Source organism: Anguilla rostrata, chromosome 1 (genome assembly GCF_018555375.3).
Source record: "Anguilla rostrata isolate EN2019 chromosome 1, ASM1855537v3, whole genome shotgun sequence".
Classification (NCBI taxonomy): domain Eukaryota; kingdom Metazoa; phylum Chordata; class Actinopteri; order Anguilliformes; family Anguillidae; genus Anguilla; species Anguilla rostrata.
The window spans coordinates 41,225,234-41,252,386 of record NC_057933.1 but is presented as its reverse complement, the minus strand read 5'-3'; the positions used below and the strand labels follow the sequence as shown (position 1 = coordinate 41,252,386).

Below are 27,153 nucleotides of genomic sequence, written 5' to 3'. Positions count from 1 at the left end.
GTTGCCACTTAGATGCGTTTGATCTCTTGTATCCAGCTCCAAAGATAAAAACTATTTGTGATCATTTCTCACTGAAACAATTAAACAATATTAATCCTCAAATAAAAACCTCTTTTGCAACCGGCATAACAATGAAAGATGGTCTCTATCACTCCACAAAATGGACAATTTGGAAACAGTTGGATAGTCAGAAATGAAAGCCAGAAATGAAAGAATTGACAGCAATAGCACCATGTAGGATTCTCCACTGAAGATCATTTCTTTGAATGGGGTTTATAAAAAGCCTCCACATTGGTTTAACAGTACTGTTTTCCTTCAGGGTTTCTCTCCATACCATGTCTACTCTTCCATTTAATTAACTTTTGTTTAATGCCTTAACACAATGTCTGTATATTACCTTACTATTCACCATATAGAAATAGAAATTTTCTGCATTTTTACATTCAGAAAGGGTCCTGTTAAACCATAGTAAAGTCCAAAATAAATCCAAGTTCGGGAAAAGGGACATCCATGTCTGCAACCTTTACAAACCAAACAAAATATATACATAATTTTGTTTGGTTTGTAAAATATATATAAAATATATAACCATTGGAAAAGCCACGGACTCCTTAGAGATAGTAACACACGCACACACGCTAGCTCCCACCATCCACACAGAGAGAGACTTTTGACATTTCTTAATAAACCATGTCACCTACAAACAAACAAAGCTGCCCAGGACACATTCAAATAAATAAAATTACGCTCACAGTTATAGCCAGCACACCCACATCCAACCACACAGCATTGTACACCCACAGCCCTTTACGACAACCCACAGGTACTGTGGGAGTAACCCAGGAGAACCAGAAACTACCCACCATACATCTATTAAATACAACAAACAGTATCCACCAAAAAATACACGACACCATGGACAATCTTTCATACAGATCATACAGAAACAAACCAGGTTACTCCAAATCAAATACAAAGCTCCCTGTCCATCATCACTCAAACAACCCCAGCTACACACTAAACATTCTGAAATACGTCATGGTCATTCACAAAACTATTAAATTCATACTCCGTCCTAAGGTGTGCAGTGACCAATCCCCTAAACATTAAAACTGGACCCACAGGCTCACAATTCCATATTTTGTTTGATTTTGTAAGCCATGTGGCCAGCTTACCCAGACCAAAAAGGAAATTAAGCAAAACACTTTTTGCCTTTGCTCTTACCAATATACATTGGCGGCAGTATCTACAATCCCATTGAAAAACCCACTCCCATCTTCCCACAGAGCAAATTTAACAAGGCAAAGACAGAAGATAACCAGATACAATCTGCAAACACATGCACAACCATTTCAGGTAGACTACAAAAAGGGCACCCCTCCTGTATATTTGCGTCCAATTCAGTGTTTGTCACCAGGGCCCCATGCATTTCCCTCCACTGTAGATCCCCTGAACTTTTGGAGAGAGGGAGGTTGTAAAGCACCCTCCACCTAAACCCTGCCATAATCTGACCCCTCAGATAACCCTGCCATTGATGTTCTCAAACATCCTGTAGGCCGTGCTGTTTCTGATTTTTACCATACAGGACATTTCCCTTCACCTCCTCAAAACTTCCCAGGCTTGAAGTGGAAAAAGGACAGTAGCTGATATGGGGGGCTGGGAGAATTAGGAACGGAAGGTGGCCCATTGAAAAAAATTCAGCACTTGACCTGGCAGCGAGCCCCGCACCTCACTCTCCAGGAGTTTTAGTGATGTCACATCTCCGATAACTGCTCATGAGTCTTCAACCCTGCACCCTCTGCAGGATTATTACAGTTTTCATTTTTATGAATTAGCTTTTATGTTATTTTCATTTGAAATTCAATTTTGTTTCAGTTAGTTTTCAGTGTGGTTTTGTTAGTTTTACAGAGATATTTCTATTTACTTTTATATATTTTAGTTTCAGTTCTAGTTGTATAAATTTTATTTCCAGGGACAGATTGAATTTTATGGAACTATTTTTTGTGTCTGATTTTTGGAGAGGAGTGCATAAGTGCACACTACACATCATGCTAGAAAATCCTTGGAATAGGCAAGGAGTGCTCAAAGCATCATTAGTGGTCTACAAGTAAGAAGCAAGTACTTTATCTGACTGAATGTGAGAGACTGGTAAAAAAGTGGACTCTTGGCACATTGAAATAAATTGTTTATATTGCTGATTATAACTGATTAAATGCTTTTGCAACAGAAATATGAGTATGTAATTATGCAAACAAACAATATATTGATTTAACCAAAAGACTATTTATTGTGTAGATGTCCACGTCCATAGATTGTGCTGAGAAACCAACAAAATTCTATTCAACAAGAAGTGCAAAAATAAGCAATAAAGACAGTCAAAACTCTAAGGCCAGCCAGAAGTGCTTACTTTTTGGGAGAGCGACTACCAGCACAGAGCACAGAAAGATTTCAGACCACAGTCAGTCATTGTCACAAGGTTTGGGCATACAAAATGGTAAGCCAAAAGAAGCTACATTGTTTAACCTGTCTGACAGAACTCCCGGTGTGCTTGGGATACAGTTACCTGCTGGCCAGTAGGATTACATAATGACACAAAGTCAGCGCGTCTGTGTCGTGTGTGTTTAGTGTGCTAAGTTACTAGTGAGTGACCCATTATCATTGGCCAGAATCAGAGTTGATTCTTTACCCATGTGGCAGGCGGCTGGGATAAAGCCATGCGATTAGCCCACACCGCTCAGCACACACCAAGTTCATCTGAGGTAAAGAAGTTATGTCGTAATTACGCTATATCCCACCGAACAGCAAAGATAACAAACAAGATCATTAAAAACAACAAAGTAGAGAAAGGAACAAACCCCCACCGCTGCGTCGCCTCCCAGTAGCTTACTACGACATCTTCGGCAAGCTTCCAAAGCGCGTACAAGGCTTTCATGAGTCGTATGACCTGCTATCCTCGGCAGTGGTACAATACTCATTGTCGCTTCTAGCCTGAGCATGCACATTTCCCACTCACCACTGCAGACAATACTACTTGGACAACAATACTAGAAGTCAGGATGAGCCTGTAACAAGTGACGAGGTATAAAGATGTGATTACGCGTGGTGGTGGCTTTAGCTGTGTCGGAGGAGTCTCAGCCAGTTGTGGGGGGGAGTCGGAGAACGGACGCTCCACCACGGCTACGGTGGGCTTTCTTTGGGCGCTGGAGGTACAGAGGCCACGGGCAGAGGAAGTGTCAAGCAGCACATTGTCATGTCCAAGGAGGGTTTGGCAAGAGGTATAGGCAAATTGAGCAACTGTCAGTGAAGATCGCAGCAGAAGTCTTGGTTGGGGGTGGTGAGTGGCAGCGGCATTTGAACCTGTGCGTAGGACAACTGCACTGCAAAGGTTGCAGCCGACACCGTGCCTGGCGTCAGCTGTGGACGTGGCCAGTATGGTGAATTGCCTGATGTTAGATTTTATTGGCTATGGCTTTAATGATTCATGACAGGATCTGTGACCTTAGCGTAGTGAGTAATCACTACAGTTAAATCTGCCATCCCCATCCCACAACCAGAGAGTTACCGGCCAGACGTGGTTTCAACATCTGCTCATTGGCCTATACCATCTTGCCAAAGCCTGTGGAAATAAATGTGAACTGTTTGAACATCTTCTCCCTGTGTCTCTGTGCTGGAGGGCCCCAAAGAAAGCCACTTCGGTGGCCTGTGGCAGGCGTGTTTGTCACAGTGGCGCCCAACGTGGGGCTCCTCCGGCACAGCAAAGAGGCACAGGAGGGCCAGCCAGGAAGCACACTGGACGAGGGGCGGCTGAGGTGTTCCCGACAGGGCTTCGGGCGGATCCTCCGGGCCAAGAATGGGGAGCGGAAGATGACCAGGGAGGGGAAGGAGGCAATCCTCAGCTGGGACGCTGAGGAGCTGCACCTGGCCGAGGAGGCAGGTCAGCGACGGGCGGTGCACGAGAGGTGGTCGCGCCGTGAGCTGGACTTGGCCGGGAAGGCGGGTCAGCCACGGGCGGCGCACGAGCGGTGGCCGCGCCGTTTTGCTTCCTTTCTCGTCCGTTTGGTTGTTTTTCGTTCTTTGTTTGTTGTCTTTGGCTTTGTTGGGAGTGTGGGGGTGGGGGTGGGGGTGGGGGTGGGGGTGGGGGGGTAGGCAGGCTTCGGCCAGTGAGTCTCCCTGGCCTCAGTTTGGCGTTGGGGGTATGTGGTGTGGGGATGGCTGGTTTAAGCAGCCACACCTGCCCTGGGTCAAGCTAATTGGACCTGGCCAATTGGATAATTGGTTGAGAATTAGATAATTGGCCAGGTCTAATTGGACCCGGGAACAGGAGTGGCTGCACCTGTGCGTAGTGAGGTAATCACTGCGCACAGGTTAAATCTGCCATCCCCACCCACACCAGAGAGCTTCGGTCATGACTGTTTTAACATCTGCTCATTTGGCTATACCATCTTGCCAAACCCTCGTGGAATAAATGTGGACTGTTTGAACATCTTCTCCCTGTGTCTCTGTGCTGGAGGGCCCCAAAGAAAGCCACTTCGGTGGCCTGTGGCAGGCGTGTTTGTCACAGACATCATTAATCTTTAAGCGACTTTTAGCCAGAAGTGCTAAAGAAAATACAAAATTTGTATTGTGTCTGATAGAGGTACTGACTGACCATTGCACAGCACAATTAAACTATTCAGACCACAGGTACAGATCAACTGTGTGAACATGCATTAGGATTTGGGGCATAAACAAAAACTTTGAGCAACCCAAGGACAGCACTACATCTTATTGGAATTTGGGTCTTATCGGTATACATACCGGTATATCTTTCAGGGAATTACAGTTCACCTGGCCATAGGCCTACTGAATAGAGGATTGTAAAACATAATGAACACTGAATATTCCATATGGCGCGTGTGTGTGTGCGTGTGTGTGTGTGTGTGTTTGTGTGTGTGTTAGAGTTAGCTAGTGAGTGACTGATTGTATGTGTGTCTCAGAAAGTCAGTGGATGTTTGAGATTCTTTATGCATGTGTGTTCCATTATCAGGGCCGGCCCGTGGCATAAATGCTCTATGCGATTGTTTAGGGCCACAACCGCTCGGGGGGGCCACACAATCCAATGTTTATCTAAGGTAAATAATGTTATTTTCGTAATTACGTTATTAATTCCTTATCGCGGAACTAGTATAAATATAAATATAAATATCCATTTTAAATGGAATGGCAACAATGTAATGTAAGAAGGATTTAACCAAGAGAACCCCCCCCCCCCCCACCCCCACCCCCCTGCTCGACAGAATCCAGCCTCCCCAGTAGCTTTATTACATTACATTACATTACATTCATTTGGCAGACGCTTTTATCCAAAGCGACGTACAAAAAAAAAGTGCATTTCATGGTCGTAGACAACTGCTGAACACGGGTTCAGTAAGGTACAATACTTATTTTGTACAGCTATTTCTAGCCGAGAACAATGAACACTATTCTGGCCTAACATCTGCAAAGCCAACTAGGCAGAAGAATAAGCTACAGTATTAGGACAAATACAAATTACTAAGAAGTGCAGGGATGGGGCAACATGTAACAAGTGACAGGAAAAAGGGTTTTTTTTATTTTTTTTTATTTTTTATAAAAGAGTGAAATATACAGCGTGGTGGTGGTTAGTCTAGGTATAGTCTGAAGAGATGAGTCTTCAGGCCACGTTAGAAGATGGGTAGTGAGGGGGAGGTTCGGAGAGGGACGGGGAGTTCGTTCCACCACTGGGAGCTAGGGTGGAGAAGCTCTGTGATCCCTTTGGGCGGGTGGGAGGGGTTACAAGGCGCCCTGCTGCCGCAGAGCGAAGTGGTCAAGCAGGCACATAGAATTGAGTCATGTCCTGCAAGTAGATGGGGGCTGTCCTGTTGGCAGCAGTGTAGGCAAGGGTCAGGGCTTTGAACCGGATCCTAGCAGCAACCGGTAGCCAGTGAAGTGATCGCAGCAGAGGAGTGACGTGGGAGAATTTGGGGAGGTTGTAGATGAGTCGGACAGCGGCATTCTGAATCATCTGTAGTGGCTGTATGGCACAAGCTGGCAGGCTTGCAAGGAGAGAGTTGCAGTAATCAAGGCGAGAGGTCACCGTAGCCTGGACGAGCAGCTGGGTGGAGTGCGTCGTCAGGTATGGTCGAATCCTCCTGATGTTGTACAGATTTTTTTTGGCTTTATGGCTTTAATGATTTCATGACATTGGATCCACTGTTGAAGACCTTATCGTCCATTATACCCCACGTCCCTATCATATGATTAATGCACTCGGCTACTGCCCATCCCACAAAACATCATCTTTATTGATGAAGTGGGGTATAACCTGGCCGAGACAAGGAGATGGGGTTGCAACATCATGCCATGCCATCCACTAAGCCATCATTTAAGTCCTTGGACAACATGGGGGAAATGTGACCACATATGCAGCCATCAGCCAGCATAGGGTCCTCCACTGCATCCTTGGTCCTTATAACACTGCCTACCTTCTAGTTTTCCTGGACGCACTGCACAACATTCTCATTCCACCACATCAGAGAGGACCAGATGGCCCAGGTCATTTGGGACAACGTAAGTTTCTGTTGGGCTCCTGTGGTCTGAAATTGGGTCATTAAAACCCCACAATTTTCAGTTACATCTCCCACCTTATTCTCCATTCCTAAGCCCTGTAGTTTCCTTTTGCAGCATGGCGGTGGAAGGTATACAACCAAAATTCCCCTGAAGGTATGCCCTTATCCAGACTGAGGAGGAGGCATATGGGGATATTAAAGCAGAATCCTTTGTAGGGCGAATCAGTCATGCCAAGCAATATTTCCTCCTATGCTTGTTCAGAGAACATATTGCATGTGATGTGGATGAGAATCTGTGGCCTGACATGAATGCAGAGTAAAGTTTTGAAAAGGTTAACTGAATGTTGAGAAATTCTTGTAACCAATTGTAAAAACTGTATCTAAACTTCATTAACAGTAAAATAATGTTTACTCTAGGGTATGTCTACTGTTTGTTTCCTGGTGTTCGATCTATGCAAGCCAAATAAAAACAAACAATTCTGTTCTTTTTTGAAACAACTGAAAAAAACCTCTGCTTGGGCCTAGGAACAACAGGAGCTCATTGGTAAGGCAGGTAGACAAACACTGAACAACAGTCCTTGAAGAAGACACCGCTACTGGAAAGTAAATAAACTTAAAAAGAGCGATACCAGGGAAAAAGGCCAAGGCGCTCTGTCTCCAAGTGAAAAAATCCTTTATTAAATGGGATAGAACAAGGCAATGAAACAATCTTTTGTTGTTGAATTTAAGTATAACTTCAATATCTGAGGACATACAGTATACGTAACTAGGAAGTGTAACACGGGACACATGATAAGAAAAGGTTTTCAGCATTTTTCATTTAACACAATTGGTGGGCAGTGTGATTATTGCATGTGTGCATCGTTTGGGAAAAGGTTCAATTTTGAGAAAACATAACATCATTTTGAATGCTGTTTTATTTTGCAAGAGATTTGTGGGCCTTTTAGAAAATGGTTAACCAGTTGTGTTTTGTGTTCAGAGCTTTGAGAAAATTAGGTGTAGTTTCAGGAAATGTGTTTAAAACTGTAAAGCCTGTGGCACACCACTTACCTCACTTGTGCGTGACGGTCGTGGAACCTCTTGCTTTTCATTTCGGCGCCCATGTTAACAGGTTAGTGCAGCCACACAGCCTACGTGAAACGCGCGTCTGAGGCGCGGTTCGTGCCTCGCTGCAGATGCGCATCATCTAGAGTTTCGGCATGGAGCCTATTTTTCATGCGCATGGTGTGCGGTTCTCAGCAAAAATAGACAGTGAAAAGATCTGTTGACAGTCAAATTGACATCATACCAGCAACATTACATAACTGACACCTTTCACTATAATGTCTAGGCTATATCTGAATATGTCACAAACATGAACAAATATAAATATTATTTTGTTGACAATTGAGCACACGCTTCTTAACCTTTTTCTGTCTAAACTAAATATAAATTAAATTCATAGTGAAATTAAATCAAACATTCTTTTTTTTTTCTGATGGCCATTATCAAAGGTAAACTCAATGAAGAAAAATAGGGCTGGTGGTAGCAACGCCGCAGCAGCAACACTGGCGGTGTGGACACGCACATTCGTGTGAGCCACAGCAGTTCATGAGGTAGCCGTCACGCACAGGTGAGGTAAGCGGTGTGGCACAGGCGTAATGGTTTGAGAAGTAGGCTTGTAAGTTGAAGGTTGTGGGTTCAGTTCCCAGCGGGAGTGCAGCTGTTTTACCCTTGAGCAAAGCACTTAAAATGAACTGCTTCAGTAAAATATCTTGCTGTCGGCATGGACTGTATGTATGTGAGCTCAATAACGCTTGGGGGGAAAAAAAATTTGTCTGTGTACTGCACAATTTTAGATTTGTAATCAAACAATTCACACGTAGTGCACATTCCCAACTTTTATTTAAAGGTTTGCACACTTTAATTTCACCATGTAGAAATTACAACACTTCTTATATATAGCCCCCATTTCAGGGCACCATAATGTTTGGGACATATTCATTTATGTAAATTAAAGTAGTCATGTTTAGTACTTCTTTGCATATTCATTACATGCAATGACTGATTGAAGTCTGTGACCCATTGACATCACCAGGTGCTGAGTGTCTTCTCTGGTGATTTCTCTTCAGCATATGAAACACAGATCACAGATCAGACAAACAACTTGGCCAGTCAAGAATTCTCCTGTCTTTGGCTTGAAAAGCTCCTTTGTTGCTTCAGCAGTATGTCTGGGATCAGTTTCTTCTTGTAGGATGACGCACTGTCCAATGAGTTTTGAGGCATTAGGTTCAACTTGAGCAGACAAGATGCTTCTGTAAACTTACTTTATTCTGCTGCTGTTATCAGAAGTTACATCATCAGTGATGACAAGTGAACCTCCACCAGTGGCAGACATACAGTACATGGCCAAACTATAACATCCCCAACACCATGTTTCAAAGATGAGGGGGAATGCTTTGGATCTGAGGCAGTTCCTTTTGGCCTCTACACTTTGCTTTTGTCATCACTCTCATACAAGTGAATCTTGGTCTCATCTGTCCACAAGACCTTTTTCCAGAACTCTACAGGCTCTTTTAGGTACTGTTTTTGCAGTTAACTAGTGGTTTACACCTTGTAGTTTAGCCTCTATAGCTCAGTTCCTGAAGTCATCTGTGGACAGTAGTTGGGGAATATTCTTCATAATGGAAAAAAATATTCTGTCATCAACTGTAGAGGTATTTCTTGGCCTACCAGGCCCTTTGTGATTACTGAGCTCACCAGTGCTCTTTTTCTTCCAAACAGTCAATTTTTCAGCCTAAGGTCTGGCTTATGTCTCTGACTGTTTTTTTTACCTTTTCTTAGCCTTATAATGGCTTCCTTGATTTTCATTGGCACTACATTGGTTCTCATGTTAACAAACGGCAGTAACAGACTCCAAAGGCAATAAAAAGCCTTGAATCAAGATTAGATACTGAAAGCTCTCTTATACTTGCACTAAGGAAGCAACTGAACACATCTGACTAATCAACAACACCTGTGAAGCCATTTGTCCTAAAAATTTTGGTGCCCTGAAATGGGGGGTCTATGTATGAAACATGCTATTATTTTTACATGGTGAAACCATGCAAACCCTACATGCCAGCCAGATCCCTCCGTTCTGCTACCTCAGGACGCCTAGCACCTCCCCCTCTTCGCACCTGCACTTCCAGAACACGTCTCCTATCTGTTCTGGCCCCACGATGGTGGAATGACCTCCCTGTGGAGGTCAGAACAGCTGAGACTGTGAACAATTTCAAACGACGATTGAAGACCCACCTCTTCAGGCTGCACCTCTCTCCATCCCTCCCTTCCCCCCTGTAAATGACTAAACTTAGGGTTGTAACTAGGCAGCTGTTTCATAGGTTACTTAGTTGATGCGCCTGTCTTAACGACTACTTGTATTTTTATTTATTTCTATTTTTCCATAGATTGCGTTGTTGCCGTTCTCGTTGTTAGTGTTAATCAGTTTAACCATCAGGGTCCAAGTTGAACTATGCGGTTGTTCCCTGTACTTGGACCGGTACTTCTCTCTAGGGGTTTCGTCATACTTGTTCCTGGTTATGGTTATACAATTTGTTGTACGTCGCTCTGGATAAGAGCGTCTGCCAAATGCCTGTAATGTAATGTAATGTAATGTAATGAAACCAAAATGCATAAAAATACCCTTTAATAAAATCTGAGAGTCTGTACTTTAATCACGTAGAAACATAAAACAAGCTTGTCAGGATTGTCAGACTATTATTATGGGTGACTTCAATTACCCTACTATTAAAAAAAAAGTGAGGAGGAATTTTTAGATGTTGTAAATGACTCTTTTTGGCACAGTATGTCAATCAGCTTACAAGAGGGAAATCATTTCTGGATCTGGTGCTATGTAATGATCCGGGCAGAATTTGTAGCATAAAGGTAATTGAGCCCAGGGGTGTAGCACAAAATTCTGGGCCCTTTACATAAGCAGTCTCTGCGGGCCCCCTCCCTCTCTTGATCCATGTCTCTCACGCATCATTCCAGGCCTTTTGAGGGCCCTCCCTCCATTCGGGCCCTGGGTGGTCAGTCCCACTTTTCCCCTCACTACGACGCCCCTGATTGAGCCACTTGGGACTAGCGATCATTCTGCAGTTAAATTTGATGTATTATGACAAATAAACAAGGCCCCCTCTATCGCCAGAATTTTAAATTCTGGACGACCCAATTTCAACAACATGCAAGAATACACTATTTAAGTAATATACTGACTGGGTGCAACTTCTTAACTGCAAGACTGTGAATGAAAAGTTTCAAAAGGGTTATTCTTGAGGCACAATATAAATTTAATCCAAAGGTAAGGAAATGTAAATTGAAGAAGTGCTCTCACCAGTGGAGAACAAAAGCATACAGGAGAGTTGAGAAAAAAACAAAACTGCATAAGATATATAAAAATGACAGCACTGAGAGTAATAATGCTCAATATTGTAATAGCTTGCTAAGGTTAAAAAAGAACTATGGGAAGCCAAGAGGCTCTTTGAAAGGCAAATTGCCCAAGATGCTAAAAGTAATCCTTGACGTCTCTTTCAATACTGTAGTATGAAAAGGAAAGTCAAAGAGGATAACAAGTGCATCAGGAATGAAGAAGGAACATTGCTTTCTAAGAATAAAGATATTGCCGATGCCTTAAATAGTTAATTTGTTGAGAGTTTTACCAGAGAATAGGTTACTAATAGACTGGAAGGCATATTCAGTCAGTGGCGTCAATAGGGTTGGTGACACCCGACGTTGTCAACGGGGGGGTGGGGGTGCTACGAATTGTGTGTTATGAATTTAAACAACAAAGCGCTTCTCGTCACATTAATACCGCTAATTACATAAACCGGCAGCAAACTACATCGGAGAAATTAGCTGTTTCAACTCGTCGCTACACAAAACACTGCACAAAAAATGTATTGCCAGTCATTTCGGTCACCCCCCTCTGATGGTGTCACCCGGTGCGGTCCGCACCCCCCGCACCCCGCTAGTGACACCTCTGTATTCAGTACTCAGAATCAGATATTGAAATAGAGGACAAGCAAATACTGGATGAATTACTTAAAGACAAATAAGGCTGCAGGCCCTGAAGGTATATACCCAAGAGTACTCAGAGTTAGCTGAGATCATTTTTAAACCACTGGCAGGTATATTTAGACAGTTCTTAGGAACTGGAGAAATACCTGAGAACTGGAAGCAAGGTAATATAATACCAATACATAAGAAAGAGCAGTAGTAGGAGGGATATTATCTCAGCTGGGAACTGTTGGAAGTAGAGTCCCACAAGGATTGGTACTGGGACCAATTCACTTCCTCATTTATATCAATGACCTTGACAGGGACATAGAAAGTACATCAGTTAGATTTGCAGATGATACAAAACTGGGAGGCCCAGCTAATAGTTTGGAATCTACTAAAGTAATCTAAGAAGATTTAAATAAAATCCACAAGTGGGCAAATGAAATTTAATATAGCCAAATGTAAAGTTCTACATGTGGCAAATAAAATAGCCAAAAGTACTGAGTATAAATCCAAGGCAGTTTTACTTATATAATTGATAGACCACACTAACAGTACTGTGCGCAGTTCTGGGAGCCGTACTTCAAGAAAGATATAGAGGCTCTGGAAAAAGTTCAAAGAAGAGCAACCAAATTGATTCCCGGTATGAAAGATAAAAGCTGTGAGGGAAGACTTAACCTCTTCAAGCTTAGTAAAAGGAGACTCGGGTGATTTGATCGAGGCTTTTAAATTTATAAAGGGGATCAACAAAGTGAACTACAAGAGATTCTTTGAGTTGAGTTCTGTTAGTAGAACAAGGGATCATTAGCAAAGGTATTTCCCATACAGGCATTAGAAATAATTTTTCACACAGAGAGTAGTCAATGTGCAGAATAGCCTGCAAGGTTACGTAGTAGAGGCAGAAACTCTAGGCTTGATACGGTGTTAGAGTACTATCTAGTCTGTAGGTAATCAGAGCAGTAATTTTGTCAGAAAAATGGCGAGCATTGTTGGGTTGAATAGCCTGTTCTTGTCATTATGTTATAGTATGTGAATTGCTTGGTTACAAACCTAAAATTGTGGCATCCAGAGCTAAATCAAGAAAGAAATATATGTATTTGACCCAAATATTATGGAGCTGTATATATAAAAGTTAATGTGTATAAATCACTCTGAACAGAAGCATCTGCTAAAATGTCAACATGTGAATACATAGGACTCCTACGGCCTAATCAGCAGAATCTTGATACTCAGCACACGCTGTAGGTATAGTGGCATAAAGAAATCACACAGAATTCATTTCCATGTCATGTGCCAACTACACCCTCCTCTCTGCCTCATTACTCATTTGGCATATGTGATTGACAATTTACTGAAATGCAGAAGCTTCCAAAGACGCTTGCCATGCATGTAGAAGAAGGTAATGCCCTGTTTTGACTGCTTTCATTCTGTGTCAAGTCAAGTCAAGTTTATTTGTATAGCACATATTCATACGATTGAATGCAATTCAAAGTGCGTTACAGAATAGTGAAAAAAATAAAGATTGATTTGACAGTACATTTAAAATACATAAAAGAAATTTTAAAAGTAGTAAAAAGTAAAGTAGGAGTTCTTCTCAGGCTGCGCCTGGAAACTTGTTGTATGTCGGAGACTTCTAACTCTCCCAAGATATAACCAGGGGTTAAATTGGGGGTGGACACGGATGGACGGCGTCCAACCACCTTTGGTAAATAAATAAATAAATAATTTTGACCGGCAGTTTTACAAGTAACTATGACAATCCAGTCCATTTTTCGTGTGCTCCAGTCCATGTGTTCCCTCTAGCCAGTTACTCGCTCGACCAATTAAAAATCCGAAGAAAAAAAACTCAGGAGGAACAGTCGTTTATATAGACAGGCACAGAAAGAAAAATATTGTTGATTGTCTTGATTGTTTGGAAGCGGACGCGGTAGGTAATTTCATTACCATGTAATTTCATCTATGCAACATATTAAAGAGAGATGAGTAAACAGCCCCCACGAACGCCGGCTGTTATTAACGGCAACTTTGATTGCTTAAGCAAAATCAGCAGGTAGCGGTGACTGGTGAGCTGCAAATTGGTGGCGCGCAAAACTGTCCTTTAAACTAATCGTTGATCTCAACCTGTTTTCATTAGTAATTTTCCTTTATTATCAAGCGGTCCAACGATCTGACTAATCAAATTGCAAGTAGCCTAACACACATCATCTTCATACCGTGTTAGGGGGATTAAATCATAAATTCAATTTATCCGTTAAAAATCCATTTTAATCACCAAGTAGTCTACAAGATACACCAGTCTGTTGTCTACCGTGTTAGCTTTCAGAATAACCAGCAAAAACAAAACCTGCAGTTCAATTTTGTTTACAATCTACGCATTGCAGATATTTGCCATGAATACGAGTGCGGAGAAAGTGCATGTATTTGCAAATAATGTTGATTAAAAATGTGCACAATTTCGTACTGCAAATGAAAATAAATGTAGGCTATAAGACCTAGGCTACTCGCTAAAACTGCCTATTTGGGCAGAGCTGGCTATATATGATAGTATTGAGTAGCCTATTTTGTGGATTAATTGTATTGATACTCAAGGAAAATCAGGGGAAGATTCCGCCACTGCTTAATGATTAAAACGAATTTTTCTAAATCACATTTATCATTTAATCTCCCTAACACAAGGCGAAGAAGGTGTGTGTCCCTTTCCAATTGCTTAGTCAGATTGTTTGCATGCTTGTTAATCACTGAAAATAAATTAAAGCAGTTTAAGATTAATGTTTTGCGCCCCACCAATTTTCAGCTCACCAGTCGCCGCTAAGAAAGATAGATAAAGGAGGAAGAAAGGGAGGACAAAAGAGGAGGATGACCGATTATTTTTGTGGGTAAAAAAAATTCTCAGCATTAATGACACTCAATAAACTTGAAATATTTCATGTAAAAACTTGCATCAATAGTACACATTCTTTTTTAAAACATTGTTTTCCCTAATTACAATTATGTGCACAATACATTGAACATACAACTATTTTGAGCTGAGACATTCATTGGTTTGTACCTTTTTTCACCCACCTCCCATCGGATCTCAGCGTCCACCCACCTCCCAAATCCCAATTTAACCCCCGGATATAACCCTAGTTATGTGGCGGAGTTATGTGGTGGAACACTCTAGTCAGGAGTGCTAGGTACACAGGGAGGGAGCTCCCTCTGCAAGTTCCAGAAAAGATTAAGAACAAAGACATATATATGAAAAAAGACCAGCAAAAGTGCAATTTAAGAAAAGTGCAACTTAAGAACTGAAAACAGTTTAAAATCAGTTTAAAAATACAAAAGAAAAGATAAAACAGTTTAAAATCTATTTCAAAAGATACATAAATTAGAAAAAGAAAAGAATAAAAGAAAAGATAAAATTGCAAATAACAGTGCCGTGCAGCGCTTTAAAAAGCCAAACAGAACAGAAAGGTCTTGAGCCTACTCTTAAAAACTGTTATAGATGGGTCATACGATCAGGTCCAGAATTATTGGCACTCTTGATTGGCACAATTCATTTATTTATTTATTTAGTGCAATTATTGGCACTCTTGATCAAAAATGATGTATAAAATAGACAAGATGTGTAATAAGTAGGGATGTGCATTTCTCCGCGATACTGTATTGATTTTCCAGCCCATCGTAATGATACATTACTCAGGTTTTAAACAGATTTTTAATGTCCTTAAATTTTCCTCAAATTCCTGTGATTAAATAACCTCCAACCTCTCCTCCTGTAGATGTCACTGTAGCGTTAAAACACTAGTTGCCTCCCGGCACCCAATTGCAAATTTTCAAAAGCGAGCATGGCGCAAAATAGAGCAGTGTTTTCATCTTTCAAAGTTGACTTGGGTGCATTTCGGTTTTAAAATGATACAGTGAGGAAAGATTTAGATAAACCTAATGCCGTTTCCAAGCTTTGTCATACTTCAATAAAATATTCAGGAAATAAAACCAAATTGTGAACTCAACAAGACACCACACAAAATAGCACAGCAACCTCATCTGAAACCTGTGGACCCAAGGCAAACTACACTGGTAGATAGAATCCCCTCCAAGCCTCTATCTACCTCAGCTTGTGCACAGAAGATTACAGATTCGGTGGTACTTTTTATGTGTAAAGATCTGCGTCCATATAGTTTAGTTGTATCTCTGAGGAGATTTGATTTCACATGTTTTGCAGACAAGATCAATGAACGAGAACCATACTGGCAGTAATATTGTGGAGATACTGAAAACCGCACCAGAGGAATGGGACATGAAAGGGATTTTTTTTTTGCAGTTATAAGTTTTGAGGATGCCATCTAAAGAGAAAACAAGATGGTTGGTACCCTCGGAGGTCATGCAGAAGGCTTCAGATTTGGAGATAAGGAACGCTAGATGGTCCTGAAAACCATCTACATGTAGTATCCTTTTTGGGAGGCCTTAGGAATTTTAAATGTTTAAAATATTTAACCCTTTCTGTATCTAACACAAGCGTGAAAATGACACAGCCAAAATAAAATAGTTACTATTCATGAAGCCTTTTGACTACATAATCCTAGCCTCTTCTTAAAGGTAACCCATGGACATTTGTTTTTCACGAGTCCAAATTACCCTAAATATTGAAAGAAAGTAACAGAAGCTCAAACACAGTAGAATTGGAAGTTCTTTTTCCCACCTATAAACACAATGCATTGCAGCCACATCAACAATGAGCATTCTGCATGGCTTTTTTAAAGCTATGTCAAGGGGGGTTTCCAAAAAGGCCATTTGGAGACTCCAAAAGGACACTTAATAACCAAATGATATGGGTGTTTTGAGGAATAAAATAAGATATATTGTATACTATATTTTAGAGGAAGACATACAATTTCCACAGCCGGCCATCCTCCCCCTCCCACTCCTTCTCCTTCTACCCCCTCTCTACCTCCCTCTCCTAGCTCTGCCTTTGTCACCTCTTGCAGCAGCATACCTGGAAGATTGCAGAAAATAACTGCTTTAACTATCTACTTTAATAATCCATTGATTGAGGTCCATTAATTGAAGTTTCTGTCAAATACCTGACCCCCATCAACATGTCTCACAATTTCACGCCACATTTTTAATTCAAAATCAGCCCAACTCCTTATTTAAGTGTACTGAATAATAATAAATATATTTTGAGAATGTATTTACATGCTCAAGGATATAAAATGGGATCAAGTCCTTCATTTAACATGCCCTCTAATGTGGGGTCAAAGTTATTTTCACTGTCCTCCCCAGAAATATTCACTCAGATGAGTGATTTCATACAAGGCCTCCAAATTTTGAGTCTTCTGTTTAGACTTATGCATTGCAAAACATTTTTTTGCTGTAAAACAAAAACCTTTTTTAGACATAAAGAACTTTTATTGCCGGTGCGTAACTTTTTTTATTTTTATCATCACTATAATAGCTTGCCATTGGCTGGCTGTGTACTGGGCAGAACTTATACTGACCAGGTTGAGCTGTTGCTGGTGCACAGCTGGTCCTATTGGCTGTACTGAGGGAAACAGACAACAATGATAATTAATCAGGAGAATTGGTAAGTATTATATTGCATTGCAGGCATTTAGCAGATGCTTTTATCCAGAGCGACTTACACAACTTTTTACATAGCATTTTACATTGTATCCATTTATACAGCTGGATACATACTGAAGCAATTCCGGTTAAGTACCTTGCTCAAGGGTACAACGGCAGTGTCCTTACCTGGGAATCGAACCTGCAACCTTTTGGTTACGAGCCCAGTTCCTTACCCACTGTGCTACACTCCGTAAGTAAACATTGGACTTTCTATTGATGTTTCTCCATGCACATTTTTGGGACTACAAATGACTGTTAATTTAATTCACTGGATCCATGCTGTGATAAAGATACTGAATTGTTTAGAGAGATACAACTGAGTTTGTACACTTTCAAATGGTATATTGTGGGAACAGATTGATTGTAAATTTCTCTGTAAACAGAATTTCTCTGTAAAATGAACTTCATTCAAATAAACTCGCTCAGGTCTGAATAAGAGCCAGTGTGACTTAAGGGGTTACTATTTATTAAAGAAATTAATTTTACTTATCAACGTGTTTGACTAATTTCAGTATTTAATGTTAATTTGCTTGCTGCATTGACAAAGCCTCAACTTCTGGATGCTCCAAGTGAAAACTGTAAAAGAAACAGCCACCTGGTCACAGGCATTTATAATAAGCACACATCAGATTGGTCTGCATGGTAAGCTACCTGGGTGTTGACTGACTCACTACCTCCCGAAGTTGCTTGTGCATAAATGTGTATGCACAGTCTTTTCATGAATAAAGCCCCATGTTTCATAATCTGAGGGTGCGGCTGGTTTCTTGTTACTATTGGGAATGTGGTTCCTTCATTAACATTAGTATGTGCAGAAAAAAACCTGCGTACACACATTTTCATTTACTGTTATTCCGCACCTGTTGAAATCATACTAACTCAGTGGCATGAATGTAACATAACACCGGACTGCATGTAAGTTGGTTTTAATTGTATCTTCTAGATTAAGTTATGAATGTAATTGAAATGGCTAATGACTACAGACATGTCAAAGCAGTTCGAAGTAAAATTTAATTGTGCTAGGTTAAATATTTTCTGAGTAAATGAGCAAAATCCAAAAACTGTTACATTTATGACGACTCTTCCCTACTTTAGCTGAGATTTCCTCCCATACAGTTTTTCTTCCCACTGGAACAACATGTGTCTCAAATTCCAGCTGCGCATAGTTTTTCAGCTCTCACGGTAATTTGTAGCATGCTTAGTAAATATGGGTCTGATAGTATAGCAAGAGTGGCCATCTTTCACCTTAGAATATACAGGACAGTGCAAAAGTTCACCCTTTCGTCTATTCAATTTCCAGTCAAATCTGCCATTTTTTCAGCAAACCTTTTTTCAGCAATTTTTTTTTTTTTCAGGGTCAGACAATAATTCAAGAAAAGTATCCACCACTACATATAATATCAAGTCTATCAGTATTTGTCCACTCTTTCCTTTGTGCATCCTACTACCACTTTAAGACTAAAATCCTTACAATCAACAAAAAACAGCTGTGTCCTCCCAAAAAAAGTTGTTACCAAAAGCGCCAATGACAATGTTAGAACCTTCAGTGGTTTAGAGACATCAACATGGAAAAAATATTTATTTAAAAAACTCTCCTGAAAGCTGAAAGTCTTTCAAAAAGAATGGAAGCTGTAATTAGAGCAAAGGCTGAATACACTAAATACTGAACAATTCAATATTTAAAAAATTGTGGAAGTTTTTGTGTAATATTGTGTTACACATACATTTGCTACATAATTTTCTGACACTGAAAAATAAATAACTTGCAAATATTGGCTGTTAAAGGGAAATAAAATAAACGGTGGTCTTTAACTTTTGCACAGTACTGTACAGTGGCCTCATCAAACAATTCACATGTGGTTGAAGTACAGATTCTCGGCTTTTATTAAAGAGTATTTTTATACATTTTGATTTCACCGTTTAGAAATTACTGCACTTTTAAAAAATAGTCCCTGCTTAATGCAAAATTGTCCCTCATTGTCCCTGCTTAATGGTTCTTGCTTTTCAGTCCTCTCAGCTGAACTACTGTAATGCTTTGCTATCTGGACCTAGAAATGTCTCCAACTGGTACAGAAGGGTGCAAGGGTTCTTATACAGGTCTTTAAGGTTCTTATTCTTTGGTTCATGTAAGAAACAAGGAATATGACCATATCAGTCTGATAATCACATCTCTTCATTAGTTGCCTGTTCAGATTACAATTGACTTAAAGGTTCTTCTCTTGATTTGCACAGCTTTAAATTACCTTGCTCCAGAATATCTGTCGAGTACTTGAGACTTACTCTCCAACAGGATTACTTCAACCGCAAAGTACTGGCTATTTGAAAGTTCCAAAAATGGCTAAAATCATGATGGGCATCAGTTACTTCTACAGAGGTCTTGTCTTTTGGAACAACATTCCTTTTCAATCCTGGCCTTCAGACACACAGTCTCTATGTTCAAGTATAGGTTGAAATGTATATTTTTAGACAATTCTATAGTTAAATGCATGTGGTATGGGTAGATGAAAACATAGGGCTGTCTGGTCACCTTAACTGATGGTGCTATCACCTTGCCACTGCATGCGTTTTGTTGTTCTCTGCTCTGTTTGAGGGCGGTCTATCCAGGGTCACTCTCATGGTTGTGTGCACCTTTCTACAAATCTTTTACATTCTGCCATAGCATTGTGCCTTGGAGCCTTTTCATCGAGCGCTTACACTTCTACTAGTGCATTCTTACAGTAATTTCGTAATTATCTAGTTCATAATCGATTTGCATTTATGTTCTCTTTCTCCCTCCTGAAGTTCACAGAATGATCGAGCTCCCTCTCTTGGTTCAATCTCATACCATGCTGTAACTTGGATGCCTTGAAGTATCACCTAGCCCTACTTATTAATATTAATTTCTATCTACTCTACCACATAGTCTATACTTCAGGCTATAATTTTCCCAGCCTCTCCGTCTATTTGCTCTTATAGATTCTCCATTACCTATCTATTACCACATAGTTTATCTTTGCTGACACCAGGCCAGGCAGCATTGGATGAGCTCCCCCCTGTATATATTTATTGTCAATTGCTACACTACAATTGACCCTAAATGTCTCCTCAGTTTGTTGGTTTTAGACCATCAGCAAATGTTTTTAGGAACACAAAATGCTGAGTTGTCTTTTCTCCATCTTATACAGTGCTAGTGATGGATATGCTTATTAAATTTTCTCATGCCTGAATGGCCTGCTTTATTATAAAATTTTATGTTCTTATTCTTAGGTTATAAAACTCCGGCCACCAAGAACCAATCATCTTCAGTCAAGGACTTTATACTTCTCAATACCTAAACGGCTGATTCACATAAAACTTCATGTCAATAATAGCTTTAGCATACATATTGCAGTGGGCATGCCATATATAGAACAAACCAATGTAATCCAAAATTAAAATGTAATTTATTAGTCTCTATAGTCTTGGCATGAGTGTGTGTAAAATTTTGCTTTCTACAAGGATAAGGGGCAAGGATAAGGGAAATGCAAAATGGCAAATTTCTGGCATCTTATCAACTGAATTGCCAGAAGCTCTTCTCCTCTGCAATCTAGGGACTTTGGTAAGTCTCATTCTCCAGCTGTCCTGTTTGAAGATGAAATCCCTGTGTTAAAAAAATGAATTATGCACAATCCAGAGACAGCATTAGCATTCACCATATTGAGCATGTCCAGGGACCCACAGCCACGATAAGGAGCTAAGAAACATCTGCAGTCTGTGTCTGATGCCTGGGCCAAATTTGAAATGAATGAGTGAGTGATGACATGCATGGCCCTGGGTGAGATGAAAAAGTGAATGTTGATGTGTGTGGCCTTGTACCAAGACCAGGGAAAAGTATATAAAATATATCTGCAAACTGTCACCAAAACACCAGAGGGATGGAAAAAAGGCAATGCTGTCATCTATTCTGTCAATTTTGGGTTATAGAAGTGGGGGAGAACTTGGTACTGTCAGGAAAGATGGGGTAGACATGGTGATGTCAGTAATGATGAGGTGGACACAGTGGTGGCAATATTGATGGGGTGGGTTGGGGTTCAGTATGAAAGTGGGTGGACTTGGTGCTGTCAGTAATGATGGGTAGACATGGGATGTCAGTAATGATGGGTGGACGTGGTGTCAGTAATGATGGGTGGACTTGGGGCTGTCAGTAATGATGGTGGACTTGGGGCTGTCAGTATATGATGGTGTGGACTTGGGCTGTCAGTAACTGATGGGATGGATGTGAAGATGTCAGTAATGATGGAGTAGACTTGGGGCTGTCAGTAATGATGGTGTGGACTTGGGGCTGTCAGTAATTAATGATGGTGTGGACTTGGGGCTGTCAGTAATAATGGCGTGGGTGTCGGGCTGTCAGTAATGATGTTGTGGACTTGGGGCTGTCAGTAATGATGGTGTGGACTTGGGGCTGTCAGTAATGATGGTGTGGACTTGGGGCTGTCAGTAATGATGGTGTGGACTTGGGGCTGTCAGTAATGATGGTGTGGACTTGGGGCTGTCAGTAATGATGGTGTGGACTTGGGGCTGTCAGTAATGATGGTGTGGATTTGAGGCTGTCAGTAATGATGGTGTGGACTTGGGGCTGTCAGTAATGATGTTGTGGACTTGGGGCTGTCAGTAATGATGGAGTAGACTTGGGGCTGTCAGTAATTATGGTGTGGACTTGGGGCTGTCAGTAATGATGGAGTGGACTTGGCGCTGTCAGTAATGATGGTGTGGGTGTTGGGCTGTCAGTAATGATGGTGTGGACCTGGGGCTGTCAGTAATGATGGTGTGGACTTGGGGCTGTCAGTAATTAATGATGGTGTGGACTTGGGGCTGTCAGTAATAATGGCGTGGGTGTCGGGCTGTCAGTAATGATGTTGTGGACTTGGGGCTGTCAGTAATGATGGTGTGGACTTGGGGCTGTCTGTAATGATGGTGTGGACTTGGGGCTGTCAGTAATGATGGTGTGGACTTGGGGCTGTCAGTAATGATGGTGTGGACTTGGGGTTGCCAGTAATGATGGTGTGGACTTGGGGCTGTCAGTAATGATCGTGTGGACTTGAGACTGTCAGTAATTAATGATGGTGTGGACTTGGAGCTGTCAGTAATTATGGTGTGGACTTGGGGCTGTCAGTAATGATGGAGTGGACTTGGGGCTGTCAGTAATGATGGTGTGGACTTGGGGCTGTCAGTAATGATGGTGTGGCCTGGGTGTAGAATGTGGTGGGACTTGGGGCTGTCAGTAATGATGGTGTGACTTGGGCTGCGTAATAATGTGGGGGGGCTGTCAGTAAAGTGGCTGGGGGGAATGAGGGACGGGTGGATGAGGTGCTGGGTGCCGATGGGAGGTGCTGTCACTGCCCCTCAGCAGCAGAATCTGCGTGCACAAGACTCCAACCAGGCACAGCTTTTGGAGTGGTTGCAGAGGAGACACACCCCCCCCCCCCCCAGCCCCCGCCCCAAGACATAGCAGGAGGACTGGGACACACTGAAGATTGAAGAGGGGGTGGAAGGCTACAGCAAAAGCAACAGCACGGTGACAGTTGAAAGCTGACATCTCATTCTACATGTCACAAAACCTGTCAGACATTCAATACAGTACATGGGGTGAGCAAGACACTACACTGTATGGGGGAGCAGTTCTACAGGGGACAGAACTAATACAGCCGGAAGATAGTCTGCTGTTGTGAAGACTGCCATGTTAAGAAAGGTCCAGTGCGGCTCTGCGGCAATAGCAGATAGCAGGTGCTCCTGAGCAGTGGGTGGCAGTGACATCATTGGTCCATTCCCAGTAGGTGAGCAGGGCAACTTCAATCTTGCTGTTTCATTTGTCTCAGCATTGGTTTATCTGACATCCACCGCAGACTTCTGACCTGAGTTCCACTGCGGTGGGTGTGTCGTGCCACTTGTACATTGACTCATATTATCCCCTATACATAGCTTCTAGTAATTCCTTTGTGCTCCTAAACCCTGGTGTTTGATTCATTATTACCCCTCACCACACTAGAATGCATTATTTGCATAGAGATCAAGTGTATTGTTGCATTTTTATCACAGATTTTCCAGTGCTAACAGTGCTTTTCAGTAGCTTAACAGCTCATTGAATATGGTTACACATTTGTATGAATTCACACAGATGAAGACATCTCTAGAAATAATAACTGTATTTGTACTGCCTGGGAAGAACAATAATATTATGCTTTATTCTCAAAACTTGGGGCAGAATCTTAGGAAGTTGAAACTAAGACCATTTCATGAAGCTGCCAGCACAGAGGAAGGGAACATGCTGTGAATATACGTACATAAAACTTGTGGACCCTTAATGGACTACTTAGGTATGTGTGCATTATGCATGGTGCAAAATTGATCGGCTTTATTTAAATGATGACTAAAAGTGCTGCAGGAAATTCAGTTTAGAACTGTGATTTTAACTTTGGCATAAATAATTTATTTTCTTGGTAAGTGTGAGCACTTGAATTTCAGTGTGGTGCACTAGTTAGTCAGATTTCTTAATATTGCTTTAACATAGTTATAGTGAAAATTATATTTATTTGCAGGCTGAAGAAACTATTTCAATTGACACTCTTGTTTTCAGGGAAACAATTTCAATGATATGCTAAAATAAAAGCAAAATATTCTTTTGTCTCTCATTTCTCTTGTTCCATTTGTGTATTAAGATTCCATGAGCAATCAATGCCCTAACTCAGTGGTTCTTAACCTTTTATGTGCCATGGACAGGCGCATAGATTTACAATTTTTTCTGGACCGGTGGTGTCAATTTTAATGTTAGTCTGTTGCTATGCCTAGTAAATGCATTTCTACTGTCTTTGGTTGCACATATATGCACAGACGGTGCGCACAGATTTCTATGAAGTAACACCAACATGTTAGTGGGACACTAACTGCTTTTACAGCAGCCTAATTATTTGCTTCCCATTCATGTAACAGAAACACCATTATCAATACCCAACACAATCAGCCTACCGTTTTAAAATGTAAATATACAGTCATCACGGCTGCCCCATTTGTGCAAACCCACAAAATAACCAACTCAGATTGCTTGGAACGTACTCATTCAATGATCAGAATATTTCTGTGGCTGTTGTAGGTACTGAAAGACAACACAGCAAATCAAAATTTCAAAAATATTCTAATACTACTCTAATTAATTAACTATTCTACAGTACATTTCCTATTTATTTTTCATTGAGAAACATTAGCTCCCTTTCAACACAAAAAAAAAATGTTGACAAAAAGATTTAATTTATTATTTTTTCACCATCCCACAATAATTATGTATGGATGAAAAAAAAAATCACAAAATGCACAATACAAAGAGGTAGAGATAGAAAGATAGACTAAACCAATTTTGAATGGGTTGTCAAATGGTTTTTTGGATTTTTGTGTTCTGTAATAAGTCTGGGGAGCTCAGCTGTATAGAGTCTCGGGGCATATGTGTTCACCTGTCCTGGGCATATTAACACATTTGTGTCACTACAACAACATCATGACAGACAGCAGTGCATCACTTCATTTCCCCCAATGTTTCCCTGTCCCAGAATGCAGCGTGTGGTCCTTCAATTCTGATTCTCCACTCTAAGCCAAAGAAAAGGTGTGCAATTAAACTTCGTGCAATTTGTTGGAGGGAATTCATTTTGTGCCAGCTATTTCCAGAAGGCACTATACTAGTCTCTGCTACAACTACGTACTTAAAAAAACCACAAAATCAACATGGATATGGTGACTGCCTCAGTAAATGTCTTGATGGACTATGAGAAAGATTTTAAATATGACTTGAGTTCGACCATGACATTGCATTTTAATGATTTAAACATACATTTTCAGATCATCAACTGCGGTGCAAGGAAAAAAAGTTACATAATTATCCTGCAAGCAATGAGAGTACGAACTGCAACCAGCTGTTTATGTGCAGGTTTGAATATTCTTGAAGTGCCATCTGCTACGGTGAAGTAGCTTACTGATTATAATTCTAGAACTAGAAACAAACTTAGACTTAACCTGAACCTTAGACTTTTTCTGGAAAAATATGGCATTCAAACCTATGCATGCAAAGCACAATCAACTTGACTGCTCTGGCATTTTGCATGCTAAAGATAACTCTTTTTGGCTCACACAGAGTGAGTCAAGTGTGAAAGGTCTTGGGTTCATGAGTGACCGAAATCCAAGATCTCTCATGTGAACCAAGAGCAGGCTTTTCTGGCTTATCCTCCAGTACTCCACATTGATGTACACACTCTGAATGGTTGACTTGTGACATTTCTTAAGGTTGACTGAGTCTCTTAAATGGGAATGGGGGGATTCAAACATTTCCTCTTTGCACATTTTTTGCAAACAATGTGTCTCAAGTGGCCAACATGCAGCAAACTGATGGAAAGGATGCTGAAGACAGTGCTTTACAGTAGACAAAATTTAAATACAAGGCAAATAGCAAGAACACTAATAACGTGCTTGTACTCAAACAATTAAATTTGTAAACAAATATACCCAAAGGACCAATTTTACAGTCAAACATTAGATGCTCTTTGAAAGTCTTTCTGACAGCACTTTGAAATCTCCAAAGTCTCTGCATGAATATTTATGCCCTCCAATATCTCTGTTTCGTTGAGACTGTGTGTTCCCCCAGCAACCCAACATCTCCCTTCTACCTTTTTGAAGTGCTTTTGGTTGCAACCCAGTGTTTATCACTCTTCACATTAGTATTGGCCCAATAGCGAGGCCTTCGAGTGAAATGTGCATACACCCACATTGCTTGCCAAGGATATGACCAGTCTAAGCCAGAGGTAAGAAAGCAGTAAAGGCAAAGATTTCACCATATGACCTCAGAAAATCAGCAGTTACAGTGAAGCAAAGTTACAATGATAAAACCTTGACATCTGTACTCTACGGGTATCCAGAAAGTCAGGTGCATTATTGACACCCTTGATGCCAAAAATGAGGGTGAAAGGCTGAATAAAAGAGCTGATGAGTATAGCTAATGAGTCATATTTTATACTCAAACTGAGAAAAGGATGTACTTTAATTCTAATACAAATTAAATTCATTAAAAATGTTGGTCTTGAGTAATACAGTAATACTTTTTTTATTCAAAATTATTAGCCAAAATTCTGCAATGAAATTCAACTAAAGTTCATATCAGTTTTAAGGAACTTTATTGTGGCCTTCCATTATTCCTGTTTTATTAAGGTATGATAAGGTAATGCGCATGTAAAATCCCTTTGTCTTACATTACCATTGGGAAATCCAAAAAACTATCTAATAAAAATGGACAGATGGTTGTTGACCTAAAGAATCAAGTACAGAAAATACATAAATAATTGAACATATCACTCAATTAAACATACCAGAGTTAGGGCAATGCTCAGAAATGTTCTAAGAGTTGCAAATCTGCCAGGAAGAGGATGTATGTTAATGTTGTCCCCACACATGGTGAGGAAGATGGTGGGGGAGGCAAAGGAGGACCCAAGGAACACAATCCATGAACTGAGTTTGGTTGAATCTTGGGGCCGTCAAGTCTAAAAGTCAGCAATAAAACACCACCTCTCTACCAACAGGCTCTTTGGAAGGGTTGTATGAAGAAAGCTGAGAGCAACCAAAACATTCACACATCTGGACTTTGCCCACTGTCATTGAAACTATGACTGGAACCAAGAGCTATATTCAGTCCAGGAATGCAAATCCATGCATATCAAGGATCCGGAAAGGATCTGCAAGGAGAACTGGTACCAGATCCCTCAAATGTAAATGTGTTTGCCAACCTTATCAAACAATAAAGGAAAAGGCTTAGTACTGTTATTCTTGCCGGGGAGGCTGTCCCAAGTACTAATCACAGGGGTGCCATTAATCGTAAAGTCAATTTTTTTTTGGAAATAAATTTATAATCAGAAAAGTGTGTTTTTGGTTGATTCCACAGAATCATCAATAAAGTTCAATATTTTCCATGTGCAGA

General features: G+C 40.8%; 1 protein-coding gene across 2 annotated transcripts in view; it reads right to left on the bottom strand.

Moving 5' to 3' along the window:
* The window catches only part of vwc2 (von Willebrand factor C domain containing 2), a 66,166-nt gene that overhangs the window by 13,939 nt on the left and 25,074 nt on the right, over positions 1-27,153 (bottom strand). The window contains exon 3 of one of the 2 annotated variants that reach the window (XM_064337362.1): positions 24,464-24,782. The exons of the other annotated variant lie outside the window; for it this stretch is intronic. Within the exon in view, the coding sequence (XP_064193432.1) occupies positions 24,712-24,782 (71 nt within the window). The 3' untranslated portion in view covers positions 24,464-24,711. Of the gene's footprint in view, positions 1-24,463; positions 24,783-27,153 lie in introns of those variants that run through there. 2 annotated transcript variants of the gene reach the window in all.